Genomic DNA, 20,590 nt, shown 5'->3' with positions numbered 1-20,590 from the left:
GTGCTTATTTCTTTTCTCTACTTATTTATGTAGTGACAAACGCATAGTAGGAGAGTTCTGTATCAAAATCATCTCATACTGCCTCTGGTAGTCAAGACGCATCTCTAGGATTTGGGATAATTAATTTGCCTAATGTGTGAAAATAACAGAATGGCTAAGAGCCACCAGGGGGCATTACAACAAAATAGATAGGTAAAAATTGGTTGAAAGATTGGAAACATATGAAATTCAATTAAAAAAAAAAACTGATTAATAAGGAGAGAGGCACACTGTGGTGGTAATGAAAAACAAGCAGGAAGTAAAGCTTTGATTCATTGTTATATGTGTAATAGAATTTGGGACAGTGGTGAAAAGATTTCCACCTTTCTTCAAACAGCACAGAATGTGTAGTGATTATAAGAAAGCAAGAAAGCTGCATTTATGCAACAGTCCTGATGGTAGTGACAGTAGGGGATGACCAACACATTGGAGTTAGATTAAAACTAAATTAATTGCTGGAATGAATCTTGGAATTATTTCTATGAAAGGATAAATTAGAAGTGATTCCTGCTTCTCCTGCTATGAGGCTCAGAGAAAAAAAAATAGTTGCTCTGGGTAAAGACATTGTCACTTCCCTTCTGTGTTCCACTTCAAACAATGCTGTTTTGTTTCTGCACCAAAAGCAAGCTGAGCTATTTTGTCACATCTCTTTTCTTTAAGACTGAAGTTCAAAAGCCAGATAACAAGATATTAATTGAGCACATGCACCAAGTAACCCTTTCAATCTTAGCTATAATCCTCTGGTGAAGAGTGAGGTGCACGTGTGGCCTTTTCAACTATATGAAACTAAGTAGCATTTATCATACTTTAATTTTTTTTTCTATAAGTCAGTTCAATTTAGTGGGGTTTGTATAAACCCCCCCCAACCTATTGTTTTTACCAGGATCAAGATATCTCTCTTACCCAACCAAACAGAAGTGTTGTGGCCAAGTAAATTGCCCCCCTGTGCTGCTGTTATGTCACTGTATGTGACATCATGCAAAACCACCCACCACACCCCCTGCCCCCAGAATCATTTGTCCTTACATCATTGTACCACAATATCCAAATTATTATAGCTTGCATGGATTACTGTAGTAGTTTAGTGTGAAAATCTAAGGGATTAGATGTTTGTAGAGTATGAACCAGCATGAAGTAAAATTTAAAAAAAAAGTAATAAAGTGCCCCAGCCTCAGGTCTTACATGTTGCTTTATCAGTCCAAGTATTGTTCTATGATTAGGAATAGATTCCAAAAGCAAAAGAGTATTTCTATAGCACTTGTCAGGTAAAGTTAGTCTGCCCTCATTTTCTCAGGAGTTCGTGGCACCCAGCATCTGTTTTCCCCCTTTCCTATGCCTCTGTATTTTAAGCTGTGTTGGAGACCCATGTTGATTTCACTCCTCTAAGAGAGGGGCAACTCTTTTTCACAGCACAACAAGACAGTATCACAGAGCTCCTACTCCCGTGAAGGGTGTGCTGTTCCTGCCCCTCACACCTGGGACACAGCACACCATCGCTGTTCCCTCTGCAATTCTAATTACACCACCTTGCCTGGATCACAACGGGCCTAGGAGCAGCAACTCACCAGTGGTTCTCATCTAAGTTTGACAGCCTGCCAAGTCCTGAAAAACCTCGAGCCAAGAAGAGAGCACCTCCAAAAAAGAGGTAGAAAAAGAAAACAAATTCATTTCAAAGAGGGAAGCAAAGGAAAATTACCTGAATAGTATTTTGCAGTTATGAGACATGATTTCAGTTTTCTAGACTTTCTTTTGCAGTTTCTTACACTCAGAGGCGAAGAGCAGACCTCTTAGAGTTTAGTTTGTTTCCTCCCCTTTTGTCAAGGGACATACTGGAGGAGCAAGGAATATTATAGGTACAGAAGAGCTTCAAGGGACAGTTCTGTACTTAGAAAAGGTGCTTTGTACACACTTGATGCTTGGTTCATTAAGCAAACAGTGATCTGAAAGCTAACAGCTGATCTATTTTCCTCTGCATTCAGCTCCATATCAGTGGTCTATCTCCCTTGTCCATGCCCTCTACAGACACCCTTCCAAAAGCCATGCTTACCTTCTCTGGGTAGGCTCCTCAGCCTTCTCCATAATTAGTTCTTGTACAGCCATGTAATTAACTTTTTAGAGATGTCAGTATTAAACTGCTAGAACTTCATCTCTTCTTCAGTAGCAACAAAGATTTCCCAAAGAGTCATCAGCTTCATAAAATAGCACATCTTCTCCCAGGAGGAAAAGTGAGGAATCTCCCCTTCATACCTGCCTGGACACCCAGGGCAAGAACCAGGCCTCCAGCTCACCCCTGGAGAGGCCCACGTGAGCTGTGCAGGAAATGAGCTCATCTGACTGGTGATTCCCAGCCCTGGGAGAGCATCACCTGCTGCCAGGAGACTCCCTGCTAGCGTCCAGGTGTAGGAATCTGGCACTTTACTTGCTCTGACAGTTAGATAGGTGTGAATTGCTGAGGCCAGCTGCAGATAAAAGGTGCTCACAGGGCACCCAGCTGTGGGGAACCTCGGAATTCTTGTTTAAACCCTAACAGCTGATTTGAACTAACTCTGACCTCTCACGTTGCCTTCTTGACTCAGGTTCTTTGCATTATGAGGCTGATAGTAAAATTACTATTTTTAACAAAACAATTATTCTTTATTTGTAATCACTGTAAACCATATGTTGTTGATAGGCTACAAGTTTGCTTTTATCTCTGTTTCACCAGCTTTAGACTAAGGCCAGGCAGGTGCTATCAAAACAAAGACTGGTTTGCAGAGGGTTCAGGTGAATTTCTGAAGACAGAGTCATGTGCCTGTGGCTGGATACTGACGTGACTGAGGCAGGGAGGAACTGGCAGGACTGGCTGCTTATAATGGGAGATGATATCTGGGTCATGAGAGAACATAAGCTTTGGGCTATTTCAGGAGCACAGAAGGAATTCATTAGGTGTGTGATGTTACACCACACATCACCTTACCTTACCTTCACAAGAATTAGTGGAATTTGTTCAACCTATCCTACTGTGGAACAACAGTATTGGAGAAAGAGTAGTTAGAGCAGGAGACATGTCATGATATGCTGAAGATGGTTACAGCATGGACAGTTTTCAAGACCAAAGATCAGCTCATCTTCATCATGGCCTAGTCTTCTACCTGGTGTCAGTACAACCTGGCTTCAGGACAGGTGGTGTTGCACTCTGACCTGCTTCAGCAGAGCTGCTCACCACCTCCTCTGACCCATGGCACTACTGTTTCTGTGGGACCTACACATGTTATTATTCTTAGTATAACAGGGAGAAAAGTCTTCCATGCCTCTGGAGCCTAGGGGTAGCCCAAGGACACTCTGGAATTGTCTCCTTCTGTTCCTCCAGAAATGTGGCCCTAAACTGTAATTTATATGGTAGGACTGCAGACTAATGCAAGAGCCTCTCTCCCTTGAGGCAAATGGCTGTTCTGAGGACAAAGGGGTGCCTCAGCACACCAGCAAAGCTAAACACACCTGAGCCTCATTAAATTGTGCTGCTTAAAATTAGGTGTGTGCCATATGGCTTTAGGTTTGTCCTATTCAGTAGGATATATGTTAGCTGAGAAAAGATAAAGATCATTAACTTCAGAATCTTTATTAACAAGTTCACAGAAAGAACAAAAGTTACATTGATTTCAGTAAAACAAAGATCAATCCCCTTCAAATACAAAAACTGCTAGGAATATGAACTCCTAGAAAACTCTGACTATTTTACAGATCTTGAAATACTGAATTCCTCATCCTCTAGGATGGTTGCACATTATTGTAATTTAATGCTGCACATTAAAATACATTAAAATACCCTCATCATCAGTGAGTATGGCTTCTTCAGCAACCTCAGTGGTAATTAGCTGAAATACTGCACACTGTACATTTTCCCCCACCAATCCCACTGGGCCTTGGTTTTCACTGTTTGATTCTATATACAAGACTGAATCTATTTAGAGAGCAGTGCACCAAAGGAGAAGAGCAAACAGCAGCCCCTTGTGAGCACGTCAGGGTGTGCTCAGGATGGCCAGCTCCCACCCACACAGGATACAGTGCCAAGGGCAGAGCGGAAGGAGTCCACAAAGCCACAACACAGCACCAGCCACGTCTCAGACCCTCTGCAGAAAAAATTGTAATTAAAACCAGCTTCCCCAGCACTGCATAATGCAAAGGTCAATACAAAGGGTATCAATTCCACCTGCACAAACCTCATCACACAACTGCATAGGTATACAGCAGCTTCTGAGCCATTCTGGTGTTCCCACTGCTCTGGTAAATGAGTGACAAGTTAAAGGCAGTATCTCTTCTCAAGTCTGTTTGATCTGTTTCTATTCCCTGTAAAAATAATGATTAAAAAAAAGTTATCAATACACAAAAACAGTATAAAAAAGAAACATGAGTGGCCATTACAGTGGAATCAAATGACATATTCATAGCCAATAAAGGCTTTCAGATGTATGAAAATAGAACAGGTATTCCTTGTGCTCTCCCTTTTTAAAGAGTTTCCAAATCATGTCGTTAATCACCAAAGTTATAAAATTTCACACTCAAACCTTTAGCTCTAAGTTAAACAGCCAGCTTATAAACCAGCAAAGTACTATCCTAATTTGTCTTTGTATGCTAAGTATGTTTCTCCAACCAGAACTCAAATATTGCCTGCATCTTTTACAGGGTCACAGACTGCTGCTCTGAACTCCCAGGGCTGACTAACACCCTCAGCTCTTACTTTACCAACACATTGCAAGGCTGTTTTCTAAACAGCCTTGCAATGTTTCTACCCACCCATTCCACAGACCAGACTTATAAACGTATGCCACGTCAATGAGGATCCAATACAGATCAACTGGAATTAAACTGTGGCTCAAGTGCAATTAGGCATTCCCAGTACTGGTCCATCTTCCTCCAGCCTGCTTATTTTATAGCATGGGTGAGTATACAGAACTTTCAGTTATAATTCATGGCATGTAATATATAGAAAGGTCAGCTACTTAAACAGGATTGTTTAGCAATCCTTTTTGCTGCTGCCTCAGCCTATGAGTAAATCCTTCAAAATTCATATATATTTGAACTTAACACATGCTTAAATACATTATCAGGTGACAATCAGATTTGGGTTTCCAATGACAAGGAATTAAAATAGAAACTGAAGGAGGCACAACTGCAGAGATTTTATGTACCTATTTTAACTCTGTCTAAGGAATTCTTCACATTTTCCTGACTTTATTCTCTGTCCATAACTTACAAAGTTACGGTACCTCTAAGGTGAGGGGAGGAAGTTCAAGTGCTCTTTGGTAATAGTGGATTGCCAGGTGCAGCAGTCCCAGCTGGTGCAGGCCACGGCCTAGGTTGTAGAAGGACTCCTGGCATGGTCCACGCAGGTCCAAGTAGCGGTGAAGGAAGGAGAATCCCTGTAAGAGAAATTGAGCACACAACCTTTTCCACCCCTCCTGTGCATTTTATTTTGTTACCATTTTGGAGTGTGATGATTCTGTTGTAAACAGAGGACCTTCTTTCTAGAGACCATGTTGGTAATCAGAGAAGGTACTTCCTTCAATATGAGGAATTAGTTCAGACACAAGCAGCTAATGATCATAATTTAGGTCACCAGTAGGTCGCTGTGGTTGAATTATGAATTAACTACCATAGCAGCAAGAAATGATGTAAAATCACTAAGCAGGAAATGAGAAGAGAGAGAGCAGGGAACTGTATTGCCAGGGGGTAACATAAATAGGACATTGCTCAAGAATGTATAAAAAGAGAACAGGGCCGCTCCTGTAAAAAAGGCAGGCGGGTTACAGAAAAACGTGGATAAAAGTATTAAAATTAGGTCAAAGTTTGCAAGTTCAAAACGTCTTGAAGTTGGACACTGTCATAACTGGTTTTGTGTTACACCAGTTGGGGACCTGTAGCTTTTGTCAAGGTCAGTGCGAGCTACAGTCTTCCAGCAATTTCAGAAGTCACAAGAGCTCAGGATCCTCACCATATTGTGCTGACTGAGCTCAGCAGCCACAGGAATTAAAAGGTATTTCAAGTTAATGAAAATACTTGGTGTCAAGTAGAGGAAATTACTTTCAAGATTCTGTTTGGGCCTACTCAGTCTGTGGTTTGTAACTGGATCTTGCTGATGAAAAGAAAAATGTGAATAATGAAGCTGAAAATTTGAAGGAGCTAAACTGGAGCTCACAAGATCTTTACAAAGAGAGTGTATAGAGGCACCAAAAAGGGGAAAAGGAAGACGGGGGGGAAAAACCCCTTTGCAAGTCTGTACAATTTGCTTCAAGAATGCAGTTTATGACACATAGCTATGAAGGGCACGTGGCATAGATTCCACTCTACAGCAATGCAGGCCAAAAAGAATTTCAAAGATAACTCAGATTACAACCACCAAGAAATTAGTAATACTTTCAGAAACAGCTGGCAGCTGTTAACATCAAGCTAACAAGCTACCTTTACCCACAAGGAGAGGGGATTCAGATGGAGTAACTATCGTTCAAAAGCACACTCACCCCTGCTCATGCTTTACCACTTGCCTCTTTAGAAATGCCATCTTAATGATGAAAAATTACTTAAAGAGAGTGTGTTGTAGCTATAACCATTTGCAAGATACAAAGCCAGGAAACACTGTGGGTAACCAGAATCATGCTGCCTCACCTGTACTAGAAGAGCATGCCTTTTCAGCACGTATTTCTGAGAGGCCATGTGGATGAAAGTCAGGCCAATACAAAGACTGTACAAAGGCTCGTCTGGGTTTGCACGGAAGGCTTGCACATACTGACCTAAAAGCAAATAAATGAATAAAGATGCTGGTTGTAAAAAACATTCTTCAAGAAGTTACGAGCAAGAAAGAAAATATTTGAATTAGAAGAGTGATTAAGAAAATAAACAGTTTATTATACCGACATTAAAATACACAGGAAAAACCAGGGAAGAAAATTGTGTATTTTCAGCACCCACTGGATTCTGAAGGAAGAATGTTGACTGTGATGTAAAAAAGGAAGCAGAAAATGATCAGACACAGAAGGCAAACATGGTCCTTGCTGGGATTTAAATGTGACATTTGGAGGACTTGACTGAAAGCAGCAGGTTTACTTTGAAGGCCTGCTTTGAAGGCATGCAACCAGCTGTATTTGCAGTTTAAATTGGGCTGGTTCTGTCATTATTATCATCATTAGCCTCCAATTATCTTTGCAAGTTAGTTATATTTGCAATGTGTGCTAAACTTGAAACGTGCCAGCTTAATTTTTATTAACAAAACCCTTCAGCAGTGCTCTGATTTGTGTACAGAATAATTAAAGCACCAGACTAGCATTGTGAACCTATAATTTTCTGATGAAAAAAAAATCTTTCCCTTTATATAAACTTTCACTTGTTCTATTTGTTGCTATTAGAACATGAAAGATATTACCAAGAGCATGCTTGAAACTGCCTGACACGAAGGCATTGTGCCCATTGAGGACACACAGCACGTGATTGTCAGGATTTTTCAGCATCAGGCGGAGACAAAAGCGATGGTGACGGACATCCTGAGACTGCATGGTGACCTGATTGAAGATGTTCCACAGCTGGGGCTTATTGACATTTTCCATGACCATGATTCTACAGAATGAGATGTGTGCAAGAAATTAGTAAATGCTATGTAGTATATACTGTCTCTTCAATAAAATCTCAGCAGTTCAGGGAAGATAACAAAGAACAGAAACTCAAAGAGAAGGTCAGTGACTGAAGTAAAGACGAGAGTGGAAAACAGAACCAGTGGTTCTGGCCAAATCAACCAACCTATTGTATTGTGCATTTTTGGAATCTGAGGCTATGGGAAAGCTCCTTCAGTTTTCAGTAGCCTTCTCTCCTTTAGCCAAGCTGGAAAGCACCAGCCTGCCTACTTCAGCAGTATATGATACTGCAGCAGTGTGACTACAGCCTCAGTGGAGGCAATTACAGCACAGACTGCTCTGCCTTACCAGTAGCCCACCTGATATAGTTGTAAGCTTTTCTGAAGTTCTTGTCCAGAATTGCAGCAGAGAGCCCAAAGTACTCCAGCTCCTTGCGCTTTTGTCTGTCCTCATAGAATGAGTAATATTCCAGTGAGGAATCCACAAGCAGCTCTGCCTCCTTGTACCGGGAGAGGTCACACAAGGCATATATAGCCTTCAGGAGGAGGTTCCACCAGTCATCTTTTGTCAGAACGCTTGTGAGGACAGCAAAAATTGCTAAAAATATTGGAGCCAGAAAGTTGACAAAAATTAGAACAAGAAAGATAAATTTTTATAAAACAGATGCATACATCAAACTGATATTTTCAAAGACGTTGTAGCACTAACAGCCAACAGGAAGTATTTACTTTTTCTCATTTTAAGGGCAGTTCATAAAACACCAGCAAAAACACTCTCAAAGTGGGAACAAAGAGCAAGCAATGCACCCAGTTCAAGCTGCAAACATACTACATGAATGCAATGAAGTTCTTCTCCCTAATTTATCAAGCAGTGCTTAAGAGCAATGTGGCCTGGCTCAACCAAGCCTGGGCCAGCTAAAAAAAAAAAAAATCACACTACTTTTACAATGTATTTGTACTACATTCTAGATTTGTGTGTATGATATTTCCCCTGAGGTGAATGTTGGCCCATAAGATCTCTAGATGCCCTTCTCAATCTGAATTATTCTGTAATCTTACTATTTTTCTCTGAATGGGGACTGTTCCCTAAAGATACTAAGATCTTCAGTTTTGCTACCTTCTTTGCCCTAGAAATAAAGCAATGTTAACATGAACTGCATGGATTTAGCATGCAAAATAGGAGCACTTTCATAATTTTTCAGAACTATGGAGGTCACCTTGTTGCTACGTTTTTAATAAACAATCTGTGATTTGTTACCTTTTGCATCGCAATTTGCTGTCTCTTGGTCATCATTGTCAGAAATTTTATCCCTTGACACCTTAATAAGATAGAGGTGTCTCTCTCCAGATTTGGAACTAGATATCAAACACACCTGAGCTCTGCTCATTGCTACCTAGAAACAAATTTAAGGGCAGCGTTTCAGATTACAATGTAACATCCTAAGACAAAGGCAGCTTTATGGCCAATGCATCTGGCTCACCTTGCATCCCAAAACAGTCTGCGACACCACCACAGAGCAAGGTCATCAGAGAGAACATTCCCAACAGGAATATCATCTCTGCACTGCCTTGTGCTCCAGTGCAAACTGGGCTAAGCAAAAGAGATACACATATTCTTCAAGCTACTTAAAAAGACTTCTCCTGGGATTGGAACATCTTTGGGTTTACTGAAATCAAGACTCTTTGCAGAGAAGCATAAGAAGAACAAAGCCTTTCTCTATCATTTTCAGAAGTTTGTGCATAGTCAGCTCTTCAACCAGTATAATACAATAGTCAAGGTGCTGAGCAGATGGATAAAATGGAGGTCTAAATATTCCTTTAACCCACTCCCTATTTATAAATAAACAAAAATTAACACAAAACTGCCACCACTGTATTTACTGGCTAAACAAATTCTTATTTTGTCCTTTTATCACAAGAAAATAATAAAGAAATCAAAAAGAAAATTGTTGAAATAGAAGCCAGTATCAACACCACAGAAAAGCTGTGTGCTCAGTGTTAAAAAGGCAAGAAGCAGCTTTAGAATTCAGTGGGTTGTAAGCAGAACAGGGAGTTGAAGTCACTGTATCAATAATTATACACACAGTCCTCTGTTCTGAACACTACAGGCAGGAACACCAGTATTGCAGGCTACCTGCAAGATTACTACCTAACAAAATTATGAAACCACTCACATTAAAAAGCCCCCTAGCTTTCCTCCTGAGTTCATTTGCAGTTTGTCTTGACCCAAGTCACAGCTGCCCAATTTCATAGAGTGCAGGGGGAGAGAGTGGCTTACCTTCAGCAGCATTGCCAGCATTGTGAGCAACGTGTCAATGTAACCATACATTTTGCCTTGGGAATACAACAGCGTGGAGCGATGCAGGAGTAGCTTTAATTCCTGGACAACAGTGAACACTATTATTTAACCTCTTGCACAGAGAGAGTTTATAAAACAAACCATTTTGACTTGGTACAGTACTAATAGGATTGTAAAGTTTCCAGAAAGCTGTAAGAATCTGCAGCAGCAGGTAAGCTCTCCCTAAGCTGCCCTCAGGAGCTACTGCTCCAAATTCTCCCATTTCAGAGACATATGGCATGACTCTTACCTATGGTGAGGGTGCTTCTAGAGAGGGGATTCAGAACCTCTGCTAACAATCAACAGAGGCCAAACCATGCAGCCCACATGTAGCAACTGCTTATCAAGTTGATGTAGAGTCATGACTGGCTCTCAGTGGCCAAAAGCTTGTGCACTGCACAGAAGTTCTCAGGTGGGACTGGGGAAATGCTGAGAGAATGGTCAGGGACAAAGTCTGGAGGATGTGTCCCTGACGCTGTAATGGATCAGTCACTGTGCTCTGCAAGCTCCCCATGGGGAGATAAGTCTGAATCCCTAGTCCTATACAGCCATCATGGACTAGAAGCACAGGTTGGCAGAATAATGCATCCTAAATGGAAGCACAGAACAGTTTTCCCACCTGCTGCGCAGCATTAGCATCCTGAGCCAGAGTATCTGGGTCATACATTGGCTCCAGAGCCTCCAGAGCTTTCTCAGGCCGGCCCAGCTGCTGCTGAAGTGTTGAAAGTGAGATTCTTGCATCGAGATGCAATGGGGCAAGATCAACAACTTTGGCATAGCTCTCTGCAGCCCGCTCCATGTGTCCCAAAGCCTTCAAGCACTCTAGAAATACCATAAGCAACACAAGACACTTACGTGGCAGAAAAAGAAGATTTCGAAGTTTGCAAATAAATTAACACACTATCTTAGTAAAATCACCCCAAACATGTATTTTTAAGTGATAATATTCAGATATATGCACTGATGCATCACTTCAAACATCAGCACCTGACACAGGATGAAATGTAGAATAGATGCTGCTTCACTTACATGAACATAAAGTACTTTTAGCTGATGTAAATTTCAGTGTAAATTTCATGAAGAAAAAAAAATGCTCGACAGAGTCATCATGATAAGCTTCATTCTGCAAATACCAATTGTCATTCAACCAGTCAATCTAAAATTCCTGTGATCTTGGATAAAGGTCCCTGGAACTGCTCAGCATTGCATTATCATCTCTCAGTCCCCCATGCTGAGCAGTCCTGCCTCCTCTCACCTGCGTGCCGAAGCCACACAACAGCCAGGTTGTACCGTTCTGAACAGACAAGGGAACTCAGGAGAGGCAGGGCTGAGTTGTATTCTCCAACATCCAGAAAAGCCTCTGCCACATCCAAATACAAGTCACCCATTTCTTCTGGATTTTGTTCCACCAGAGTAGTCAAAAGAGGCTTTAAGAAAAAACATACAAACACTAAAGCACAAATAATCAATTTCTTTAAGGCATGCTTATTGGAACCTTGCATTTTTATCCTATGATTTTTATTCATTTGCATTCTGAACTATACTTCCTTTAATTAAATGTTAGTTTAGAAGTGAAAAATAAAAAATCTGAACTTCAGCCTTCCTGAAGAAGCTCCATTTTTCTATTCTAGATGTTTCACACATGCAGTGGGTTAAAGTGTCCATCAGTGAGGAGTCTCCTTTCTGAAAGAACAGTCAAAGTGGAAACATGTTCCCCAGTGTTCACAGCTTTGCAATAGGGTCCTGGGCCTGTCACAGCACACAGGCTGTCACTTACTGTGCTTTAGTAACGTAACTTACACTGGCATAATTTCTAAGGGCAAGGATATTATTTCTGCCATTACAGGCCTATGAGGTTTCTCTCCTGGAGTGGGAAAGAAGCAAAAAGAATCTCCACAGCTCCCTCAACCACCTCAGTCTATGAAAACAGGAACAATTACTTGCTTTTGTGATTTCTTAGAACATTCCCCCGCCTTGTGAGTTGGTTTCCACTTACACTGAGTGGCTCCAGGATGTTCAAGTGAATCAAGCACACCATCAGCTTGACCGTGATGTCTATGGGAACACCCTCAGGTATGCAGCAGCTGACCTTCTCCACAGCTGGGACAAGATAAAGAATTTCCTTCTGAACTCAGAGGCTTTAAGAAGCACTTCTCAAGCACCACATCCCCTCCAGGCCATGCTCAGGAACTGAGAAAATATTCTTATCAGCTCTAACAAGTGTTGGTCTGCCCTTCTTTTCCTCCTCCTTTATCTTTTCCAAGAGTTGGGGCAACATCTTCCTGCTGTCTCTGACAGGAATAATTCCATGTGAGGTACCAAGTGCTGTCAGTCCACATCGACTCCAACAGCAGGATTCCACAGCATGTGCTTGGATCCTTTGCCTCCTTAAGGATCCTTGCCTACTTTATTGCTCAATAAAGCTTCCCTTTAACAATTTATGCACCTGTACCCTCTCCTCCTTTATTTTTTCAAGGAGATGCCCTGTATCAAGGTGGTTCTCGTTCTTGTTAAGTGAAGTCCTGTGTAGCAGGCACTGCCTGAACACCTTGTTAAACAGAGTTAATACAGAACTTCACACGACAGGTAAGGCTGAATGCAACCTGATCAGAATGCAAACATGAGGCACAGCAGCTACCCATGACAATACCAGCAAATGAGAGGTCACACAATAAAATTCCATTATCATAGGTCCTTCACATGCAGTCATGACACCTCCTTAACTCCTGGTTAAGTTCTCTTCCACTTCAGCGCTTGCACCACACATTTACTGCTAAAACCTGAGAAAACCAGGATTTCCAACCTAAGGTTTTCCTTTAACCTGCTACATCCACATCCCTTTGCTGCAAATCACAACATGCAGACTAATTCATCATTCTCTGAACACTGCAATACCCAGCACAAGGGTGACTATTCCCCTACTGATATATTTTTACAAAATTACAACTCTCTGTCTGGATTAAAGGGAAGTTCTGAGAAAGGGAAAGAAGAAAAGCAGAGAAGAATCCTTTTCTAGTTGAAGCCCTGTTTCTGTGCTGTTAGAAATCTCCAGCTGTTATATGATTGCAAGCTAGTTCTTAACCATATGATCAGTTCGTAGACTTGTCTGAAATTAAAAAAAATAAAATAATTATTACCTGGAGCACTGGATTCAGCAACTGGATGACTCTGGTTGTCAGTCACTGCCTCCTGCCCTTCCTGAGTTTCTACTGCTGCACCTGTATCTTTTTAAAAAGATTATCAGATTAACCAGTAGTTACTTGTCTTTGAATCCATAATTGATTGGCAGCTTACTCTGAAAAGTGGTCTGGGTTTCACTTGTTTTGGTTTGGGGCTTTTTTGTGTTGTATTGTTTGTTTTGTAAGGACAGCAGAGCAGGAAGCAGTTATAAAAGTTACAAAAGTTACAAAGCAACAGAGTGGAGAACACAGCTCTATTTTAGAAGCCTTCTCTCAACCAATGGCACACAGGAGGTAACTTGGAAACATTGTGTTCTAATTCCTAGACTCATTATAGTTTTGTTTCTTATAAATTATCTGCTGAAAGTCTCCATCAGGAGAGTTATTCATAAACCAACTGTAATTTTACCTGGTCAATCATAGCAAAAAGCCAACAGAAATATCTTATACCTGTATTAGGCTATTGCTGAGACAACCACTTTAATCACAAAACAGACTGTTGTCTTATGGAGCTGGTGTGCTGTGTCCATTCTACAGCCTAAATAAATATTTTCAGATGAAATGACTTTGATAAAGCAGGTTTCTCAAAGACAACCTACTTCACTAAATTATGAGCTAGTATACCTAGATTTCGGTTAGGTGGTTAAGAACAGATGCAGGATGTATAAAGAACATTACTCTCAGGTCAAAGGTTGACATTCTTGAACACAGTTGCCACTAAGCTTATCTTTTTATCCTTTTTTAGTAGTTATTTAGCTGGTAGAAATAGCTGGTCTGATGTAAACACTCAGAGGAATATTTAGAACTTTAAAAGCCCTCCAGCTGCCTGGAGAGCAGTCCTTGTCTTCAGTGAGTCAGCAGGGCTATGGGGACACCAGAGTAACTTCTTACAGCAGGCTGAGGTCACACCATGTAACTCACTAAGAGCACTCACAGACTTCAATAGAGAAAAGCCTATCAACAGTGCAGCAAAGTATACCCAGGAGTTGAAAAAGTAAAGGAAAGATGTCATATCACATGAACAGCAGGGTCACAGTAACCACTTGACAGCTACTTACCCTTTTTCTCCTCAGTTGCACTTCTTTCTGGTGCTTTTTTTTCAAGCACAATTCCCGTAAAATCTGTAATAACCTGGAACAGAAAAGTAACTTGGATAATTTCAAAGTTTTCAAGCATAAACGGAACAACCAGACTATGTGACAGTTTTAGACATCACAGAAGTTATCAGAGTTAAAGCTGCATTCATCTACCCAAGTAGAACCTCCAAAAAGAATCAGGGAAATGGCTCTGTGACTATAGTTCTACTGTATTAATAAATCCAGTAGCTAAATGCTGTGTACCTAAAATTGACTGACTGACATTTAAGGAGGGAAGAAGTACCAAAAAAGGTCACAGGAATTGTTTGCAGACTCATGATACTGTGCTCTGACAGAGAGCTGAATAAAATCTAAAGAAAGGAAAAAAACCCCTAAGTAATTTAATATCAACAAATAAGAATGTTCACAAGAAGAAGTCCCAATTTACAGTGTCTTTTCAATCAATCTTGGAAAGTATGACAATGGCCAAATACCAACATCTTGTCTCTCAAAGCCAGACCAAATCAAGTTGGAAATGTGCCTCAAAAGAGAGAGTTAACAAATTTGGCCCAGATAAGCAACACTCTCTAATTCCTGATGCCTTAGAGTTAAGATGTATTGTCTTTCTGGAATGTATGCTTAGTGCTTAACACAGGTCTGCCAGATAAGTCACAACAATCTGCATTTGAACCATCAGAGCATTCAGTGTCATGATTTTAACCTTCCCCTCAGAGAATGACCTCTGCTGGTATTACTCAAAAAAACCAGCCTGAGGTTCTTCTCTGACTACTAAGATTATGGTCACTATAGAGAAGGAGAGGAAGGATCCCAGAATTCTAAACCTTGAACAATGTACAAATCTATCAGCCCTCAATTAATTCAATCCAACCATTAATTTAAATGCTAATTACTACAGAACTAATAGCAAGCAGTTTGTTTCTGATGAGCTCTATTTTTACAGAAGCAGGACTCCATTTTAGCACTGCAGGAACATAAATTATGAACATAAACCATCCATTCTGGCAGGGAAAGAGGTGCTGGAAATGCCACCCAGATGCACTGAGCTGTCCGTACCGCCAGAGCTTTGTCGTACTGTTTGGAGGAGATGTACAGCTCAGCTGCAATGTTAACATCCTCCATGGACACAAGGCTCTGGTGCTTGCTAAAGGCCTCTTCCACTATCTCAATGGCAGAGGTCACGTCATTGGCTTCGTAGTAACTCCTATAAAACACAGACATGAGATGCCAGGTAATTCACATAACTGACAATGTGTACTTTGAACCAAAGCGAAAGGATTTTCATATTTCTCTGATTTTTGCTTATTAGCAAAGATTTTCATTAGTGAAGATTTTCATTAGCAAGTGGATGTTCTAAAAGATAGTGAGAAAGGGGGTGGTTTTCCTTTCCATACAACTGTTGAAAACTTTTACGTATTTCAAATAATTAACAATTTTTTTCTCCCCCATTTGTTAGAACATTACTGGAGTGTTCATCACAGTCTCCCCCAATGAAGTTGGACATCAATCATGTCCCACATTAACCTGCTTTAAGAAACCTTCACTAACAACATTGTCGTAATATACATCCTTGTAGATTTTGGTACATTTCCCAAACACAAAGATCAAAAGAGCTTAAACTGTTTTGTAAGAGGCAGTAACAGCTTCCCACAAGGAAGCAGTTCACAGGTAAAAACCGACTGTGTGAGAGCTACACTCTTTAACCACAAGGCTCCAGTGGTAAAGCAAAGCAAGGCTCCAGTGTTGAAGGCAAGCCCAGCTCACTTGGCCATGTCTCGGGCCAGCTGCATGAAGCGCTCCCCGTCGGAGGGAGCCAGGAGGTTCAGGATGCGCCGGTAGCCATCCATGGCCATCTTCTGCTCCCCCAGCTGCTCGTACAGGCTGGACCTCTCCCACAGGTAGCGCACGTTGCTCGGGTCGTACTTCAGAGCTACGGGAGAAGCAGCAGCACGGCAGGAGGTTAGGAAATGCAACAGTGGATTTCACATTCATTTCCTTGATTCGTGTTAGTGGACACGCACAGGGTTTTTGCAAGGACATCCTATATTAGAGATTCGTTTATCATTCATCTTTCATCATTATCATCATTACCATTCATCATTCATTCATCTTTTATCAAAGTCCAGACAGAGGTATCAGAATCTTAGCACCCTGAAGCAAACTAAACTAGAAAGGAGAAGACAACAAAATTATTGCCATTAGCACATAGCATTAATTTTAAATTATTAAAATGTTTGCTACACTACCTTTCGTGTAGCAGAAAACAGCCTGCTTAATATTATCCTGCTCCAGTGACATTTCTGCCAGTCTAACCCACTCCTCAGTATTGCTGGGATTTAAGTGAGCTGCAATCAGTCCAAACTGTAATGATTTCTCCATATCACCCTGGTCTTCGTAGATCATGGCAAGAGTGGAAAATGGCTCGTGAGCAAGAGGAGCTGTGAAAAGACAAAAAGAATGACTAAGAATTATTGTTTAAAATCCACACTGGAAACAAATAACTTGCCTTTCTCAAAGAACAGGTATCAGAATTATATGAAACACGTGCTGTTCAAATTCAGGAAAAACTTGCAGACAAGTTTCTGATTCCTGTCTGTAAATTACTAAACAGGCTGACTGAATCTAACAACAACCATTTATAGTATTATTCTATACTGCAAGGCATGCTGATGCTTATACCTTGTGTCTACAAAGACAGTAAAAGTAAACTGTGTAAAGCTAAGCCAAGACCTGGGCCTCTGCAGAATTCGTGTGGTAGTTTCTTTTTATAAGCAAAAAAATAAAGGAAGTGCACCACATATTCTTAATTCTACTCCTTATACCGTGACTTTGCTTGTATTTTTTATTTTCATCTTCAGGGAAGCCACACTGAATCCTGCTCCTGCACATGGAAACCTCACTCCATCCTTAAACCCATTCTCCCATACCTTGTCGAATGATCTCCATGCACATCAGAATGGCCTCCTCACGCTCTCCTCGAGCAAATCTGATGTTGGCCTCTCCCATCAGACCCCTCAAGGCACGGGGAAGTTTGCTGCGAGGTCTTTTCTCCTGAATGGAAAAGGGAAGCTGTTTCTGCCCAAGGCTGAGTTGTGTCCAAACTCAGGAGACACCCTGTTGTGCTTAACACCACCTAACCCCAAGTTATTTAAGTATTAGCAATAATAAATGGCTGACCAAAAGACTTGCCAATGTTCATAGTTTTCTGATACTGGGAAAACTGATTTCATTATTTCTGAAAGCTTTCAAACAGTAAACTACAGTGCTTTTATAATAAACAAAGACAGCATAACAAACACCAGCATAAGCAGGATTATGCTACATGGAACAATTTTCAGGCAAATTTCTCAACAAGCAGCTAAAAGTCACTCAAAGTGGCCTTCATGCACTATGGTCAGGGGACACATGGAAGTTAATGAAAGTTTAAATACTTGCTTTCATCATTTTTTTGGTCTCTCGATTAAGAACCATCTCCAAAACAAACACATCTCCAGCTGTAGGCTGCTCTGTAGTTTCTTCTTCCTCCTCTCCTTCTTCTTCTTCTCCTCCTTCTCCTTCTTCTTCCTCCTCCTCCTCTTCATCCTCCTCCTCCTCTTCATTTTCCCCAAGCATGGATGCAAAGACCCGATGGACAGATTTACTGACCCCATCTGCTGTTTCTCCTGGTTGAGAAAGAAGTAAAACAGGTTTTTGATAGAATGAAGAGAACATGCTGCTTCCCTGGACAAGTGCAGAGAAAACAGCAGCCCACTTGAAGCAGCTATTCTGTAAGAGTGCTGCCTGCAGAAATGCAGAAAAACTATTAACAGCCTCTTTGGTTTTAAAGCTCTGTATTATTCATCACCAATGCTTGGCATGGCCCAGCCTGTAACATCTCGAGGTATCTGAAATGAAAGCAGGAAGGAACACTCAGAATGGAGCCACAGTTTAATCAACATTTTTCTCAGTCCAGAAGAAGGTTAAGCAATTTTCAAGCTTTGGGCTGGCTGGCTGCAATCAGCTTTTCAGCTGAAGAGGCTGTAAGTGAGCACAGAATTCTACTACACAACAATCCAGCAACCAGTTTTTCAAAGCAATTGAAAACAAGATGTTGTAACCATTCCATCCATGACAACAGGTACCTTTTAACGTGTGTAAATAAAAAATCCAGATTATTTGCATTTCTCTGGAAAAAGAATTCTTTAAAATAAGTAAGATAACTATGCTAAGTACTTTGAATAAATATGCTTAAGGCACATATTTGTCAAAAATTCCCATTTTTTATTTACAGCTTCTCTTTATGAAATGAACCCAGGGTTTTAACTGACCACAGCTCTATATACAAAACTCCAAATATGCAGGGTTCAAAGGTCTGAGCTGGGGGATTGGACACCTGAATATCTGATTTAAAAATAACCAGAGTATCAAGTCGAGACTGAAAAATAAATCTATCATGTATTGCCCATATAGGAGAGGAACTTGGGGACCACACCTGGATATGTTTGGTTATTTTTATTCTGACTTGGATATTAAGCATCTAAACACAATACTTTTCCTCCCCTGCCCCCCATCTGAAAAAAACATAATTATTAATGTCCCTTTTATTTCAGTCCCTTCAGAGACCAGAAGGGGAAAAATGGAGCCAGGTTTTTAGGAAGTCAGCTATTGAAGAGCAAATACATCCAGTGCCTTTTTAAATAGGAATGATTATGTTAGAAACACCAACCATCAGTTTCATCCTGACTTTGGGATTTCCCAGAGGCTTTTCTGGATGAAGATGGAGCCTCTACATCTTCCTCATTTTCCTCAGCAGATGCATTTTCACCATCCTACACACACCAAAAATACAAATTATTACCTCTATAGAATTACCCATTTTTTATTTCCCCACATATTTACAGTTACCATTTGGCTTTTCAGCCTTTGCACTGCCAGTGAAACAGGTGGGATAAGCACTGTGTAAGTGTGTTTAAGTGTATAAAACCCAGCAAGCCTTGCTTCCAGGACATTTCTATTTGTATCAGAGACTCAGATGGTAACTGTTCACACTACATTTGGCTGAAGAGACCAGTCCATTGATTATTGGGCATTACAGTGAGGTGGAATGACATGGTATTAGAAAAAAATGTTCTGAGTGACAAATCCTTCCAGAAGCCTGTCAATATCAAAGCAGCACTCATTAATCCGGTAAGAATGCTGCCCCAGGGCAACACTCATGACAGCTGAGTTCTGCTGAACCTGCCCTCTAAAGATCAAGAAATGCAGAAATTCAGTAGCACGTTGACACAAATATAGCAAAGTTAAAAAGAACTGCAACACTCCGACAAATCATGCGTGTTTTCTTTTAATCACACCGCCTACACAGCGTCGGACACAATGTGTTTCCCTATATTTACTGCTGCCAAGAAGTCAAAAGAGGAGCCCCAATGGCGCTCTCCCTCAGATGCAGATGGGGGAGCTGGAGCAGCATAATCTGGACGAGTTCATACCCGAACCAGCTCCTTGTCCCGACCCAAAGCACCAATTTCCCGCGGGCCGGGCGGTGCTGCGAGCCGGTGCCTCCGCCCGGAGCGCCGCGTCCTGAGCGCCCCGCACGGCCCCGCCCGCGCTGCCGCCCCCACCGCGGCCTTTGCCGACCCGGACAGCGACACTCGCAACCCCGGAGCCGCAGGAGCAGGGAGCGTGAGCCCCTCCACACACAGAGCACCGGCCCTGCCCTGCCAGGTGCTGACACCGACGCTCGCAACCCCGGAGCCGCAGGAGCAGGGGGCGTGAGCCCCTCCACACACAGAGCACCGGCCCTGCCCTGCCAGGTGCTGACACCGACACTCGCAACTCCGGAGCCGCAGGAGCAGGGAGCGTGAGCCCCTCCACACACAGAGCACCGGCCCTGCCCTGCCAGGTGCTGTCGTGGGGGTGGCGGCCCGGGCCGTGCGGCGGCCAGGCGGGGCAGACTCACCTTCTCGCGGCTCTTGCGCTCCTCGCGGCGCTGCTCGAACTCCTCGAAGGAGATCTTTCCCTCCAGGTACTCGATCAGCTCCGGGCTGAAGCCCGACATGGCTCCGCCACGGCCCGGGGGAGCCCTGTGAGGGAAGCACCGCGTCCGTCCCGCTATGGCGCCCGCCCGCGCCATTTCCGGGCGGCGGCGCCGCGCTGAGGGCCCTGAGGGCAGGGCGGGAGCGGAGCGCGGGGCCGCGGGCACGGCGGCCTCTGCTGCCTCGGCCCCCTCAGCACCGAGGGGCTTTAACTCCGTACTCGGGGTGAGGGGGCAGTTCTGAGCAGGGCAGGGTCGGAAATGGGCGTGCGGGGCCGGCTGAGGCACAAGCAGCCAGAAGGGCACCAGGAAAGGGGCTGTACCCAC

At 42.3% G+C, this 20,590-nt stretch overlaps 1 protein-coding gene across 4 annotated transcripts; it reads right to left on the bottom strand.

The window, feature by feature from the left end:
• Positions 1–3,621: 3,621 nt before the first annotated feature.
• On the bottom strand, positions 3,622–20,375 carry GTF3C3 (general transcription factor IIIC subunit 3). Of its 4 annotated transcripts, XM_059853378.1 has the most exons (20): positions 20,189–20,373; positions 18,956–19,058; positions 17,686–17,912; positions 17,178–17,301; positions 16,497–16,688; positions 16,015–16,180; positions 15,307–15,454; positions 14,215–14,287; positions 13,115–13,201; positions 11,974–12,077; positions 11,233–11,404; positions 10,597–10,799; positions 9,918–10,019; positions 8,898–9,033; positions 8,000–8,237; positions 7,436–7,626; positions 6,682–6,806; positions 5,286–5,438; positions 4,239–4,365; positions 3,622–4,148 (listed from the first exon to the last, which is right to left on the bottom strand). In XM_059853378.1, the coding sequence occupies exons 1-19, from the start codon at positions 20,360–20,362 to the stop codon at positions 4,243–4,245; spliced, it is 2,841 nt and encodes a 946-aa protein (XP_059709361.1). In that variant the 5' UTR covers positions 20,363–20,373; the 3' UTR covers positions 3,622–4,148; positions 4,239–4,242. The 4 variants fall into 4 exon arrangements, with proteins under 4 accessions (XP_059709361.1, XP_059709362.1, XP_059709360.1 ...); XM_059853379.1 differs by having other exon boundaries at positions 3,622–4,365; positions 13,115–13,195; positions 20,189–20,374; XM_059853377.1 differs by having other exon boundaries at positions 3,622–4,365.
• Between the last annotated feature and the right edge of the window lie 215 nt (positions 20,376–20,590).

This window comes from Haemorhous mexicanus, chromosome 8 (assembly GCF_027477595.1).
Source record: "Haemorhous mexicanus isolate bHaeMex1 chromosome 8, bHaeMex1.pri, whole genome shotgun sequence".
NCBI lineage: Eukaryota > Metazoa > Chordata > Aves > Passeriformes > Fringillidae > Haemorhous > Haemorhous mexicanus.
Note: the sequence above shows the minus strand (reverse complement) of the source record. Positions and strands in the feature narration are given on the sequence as shown.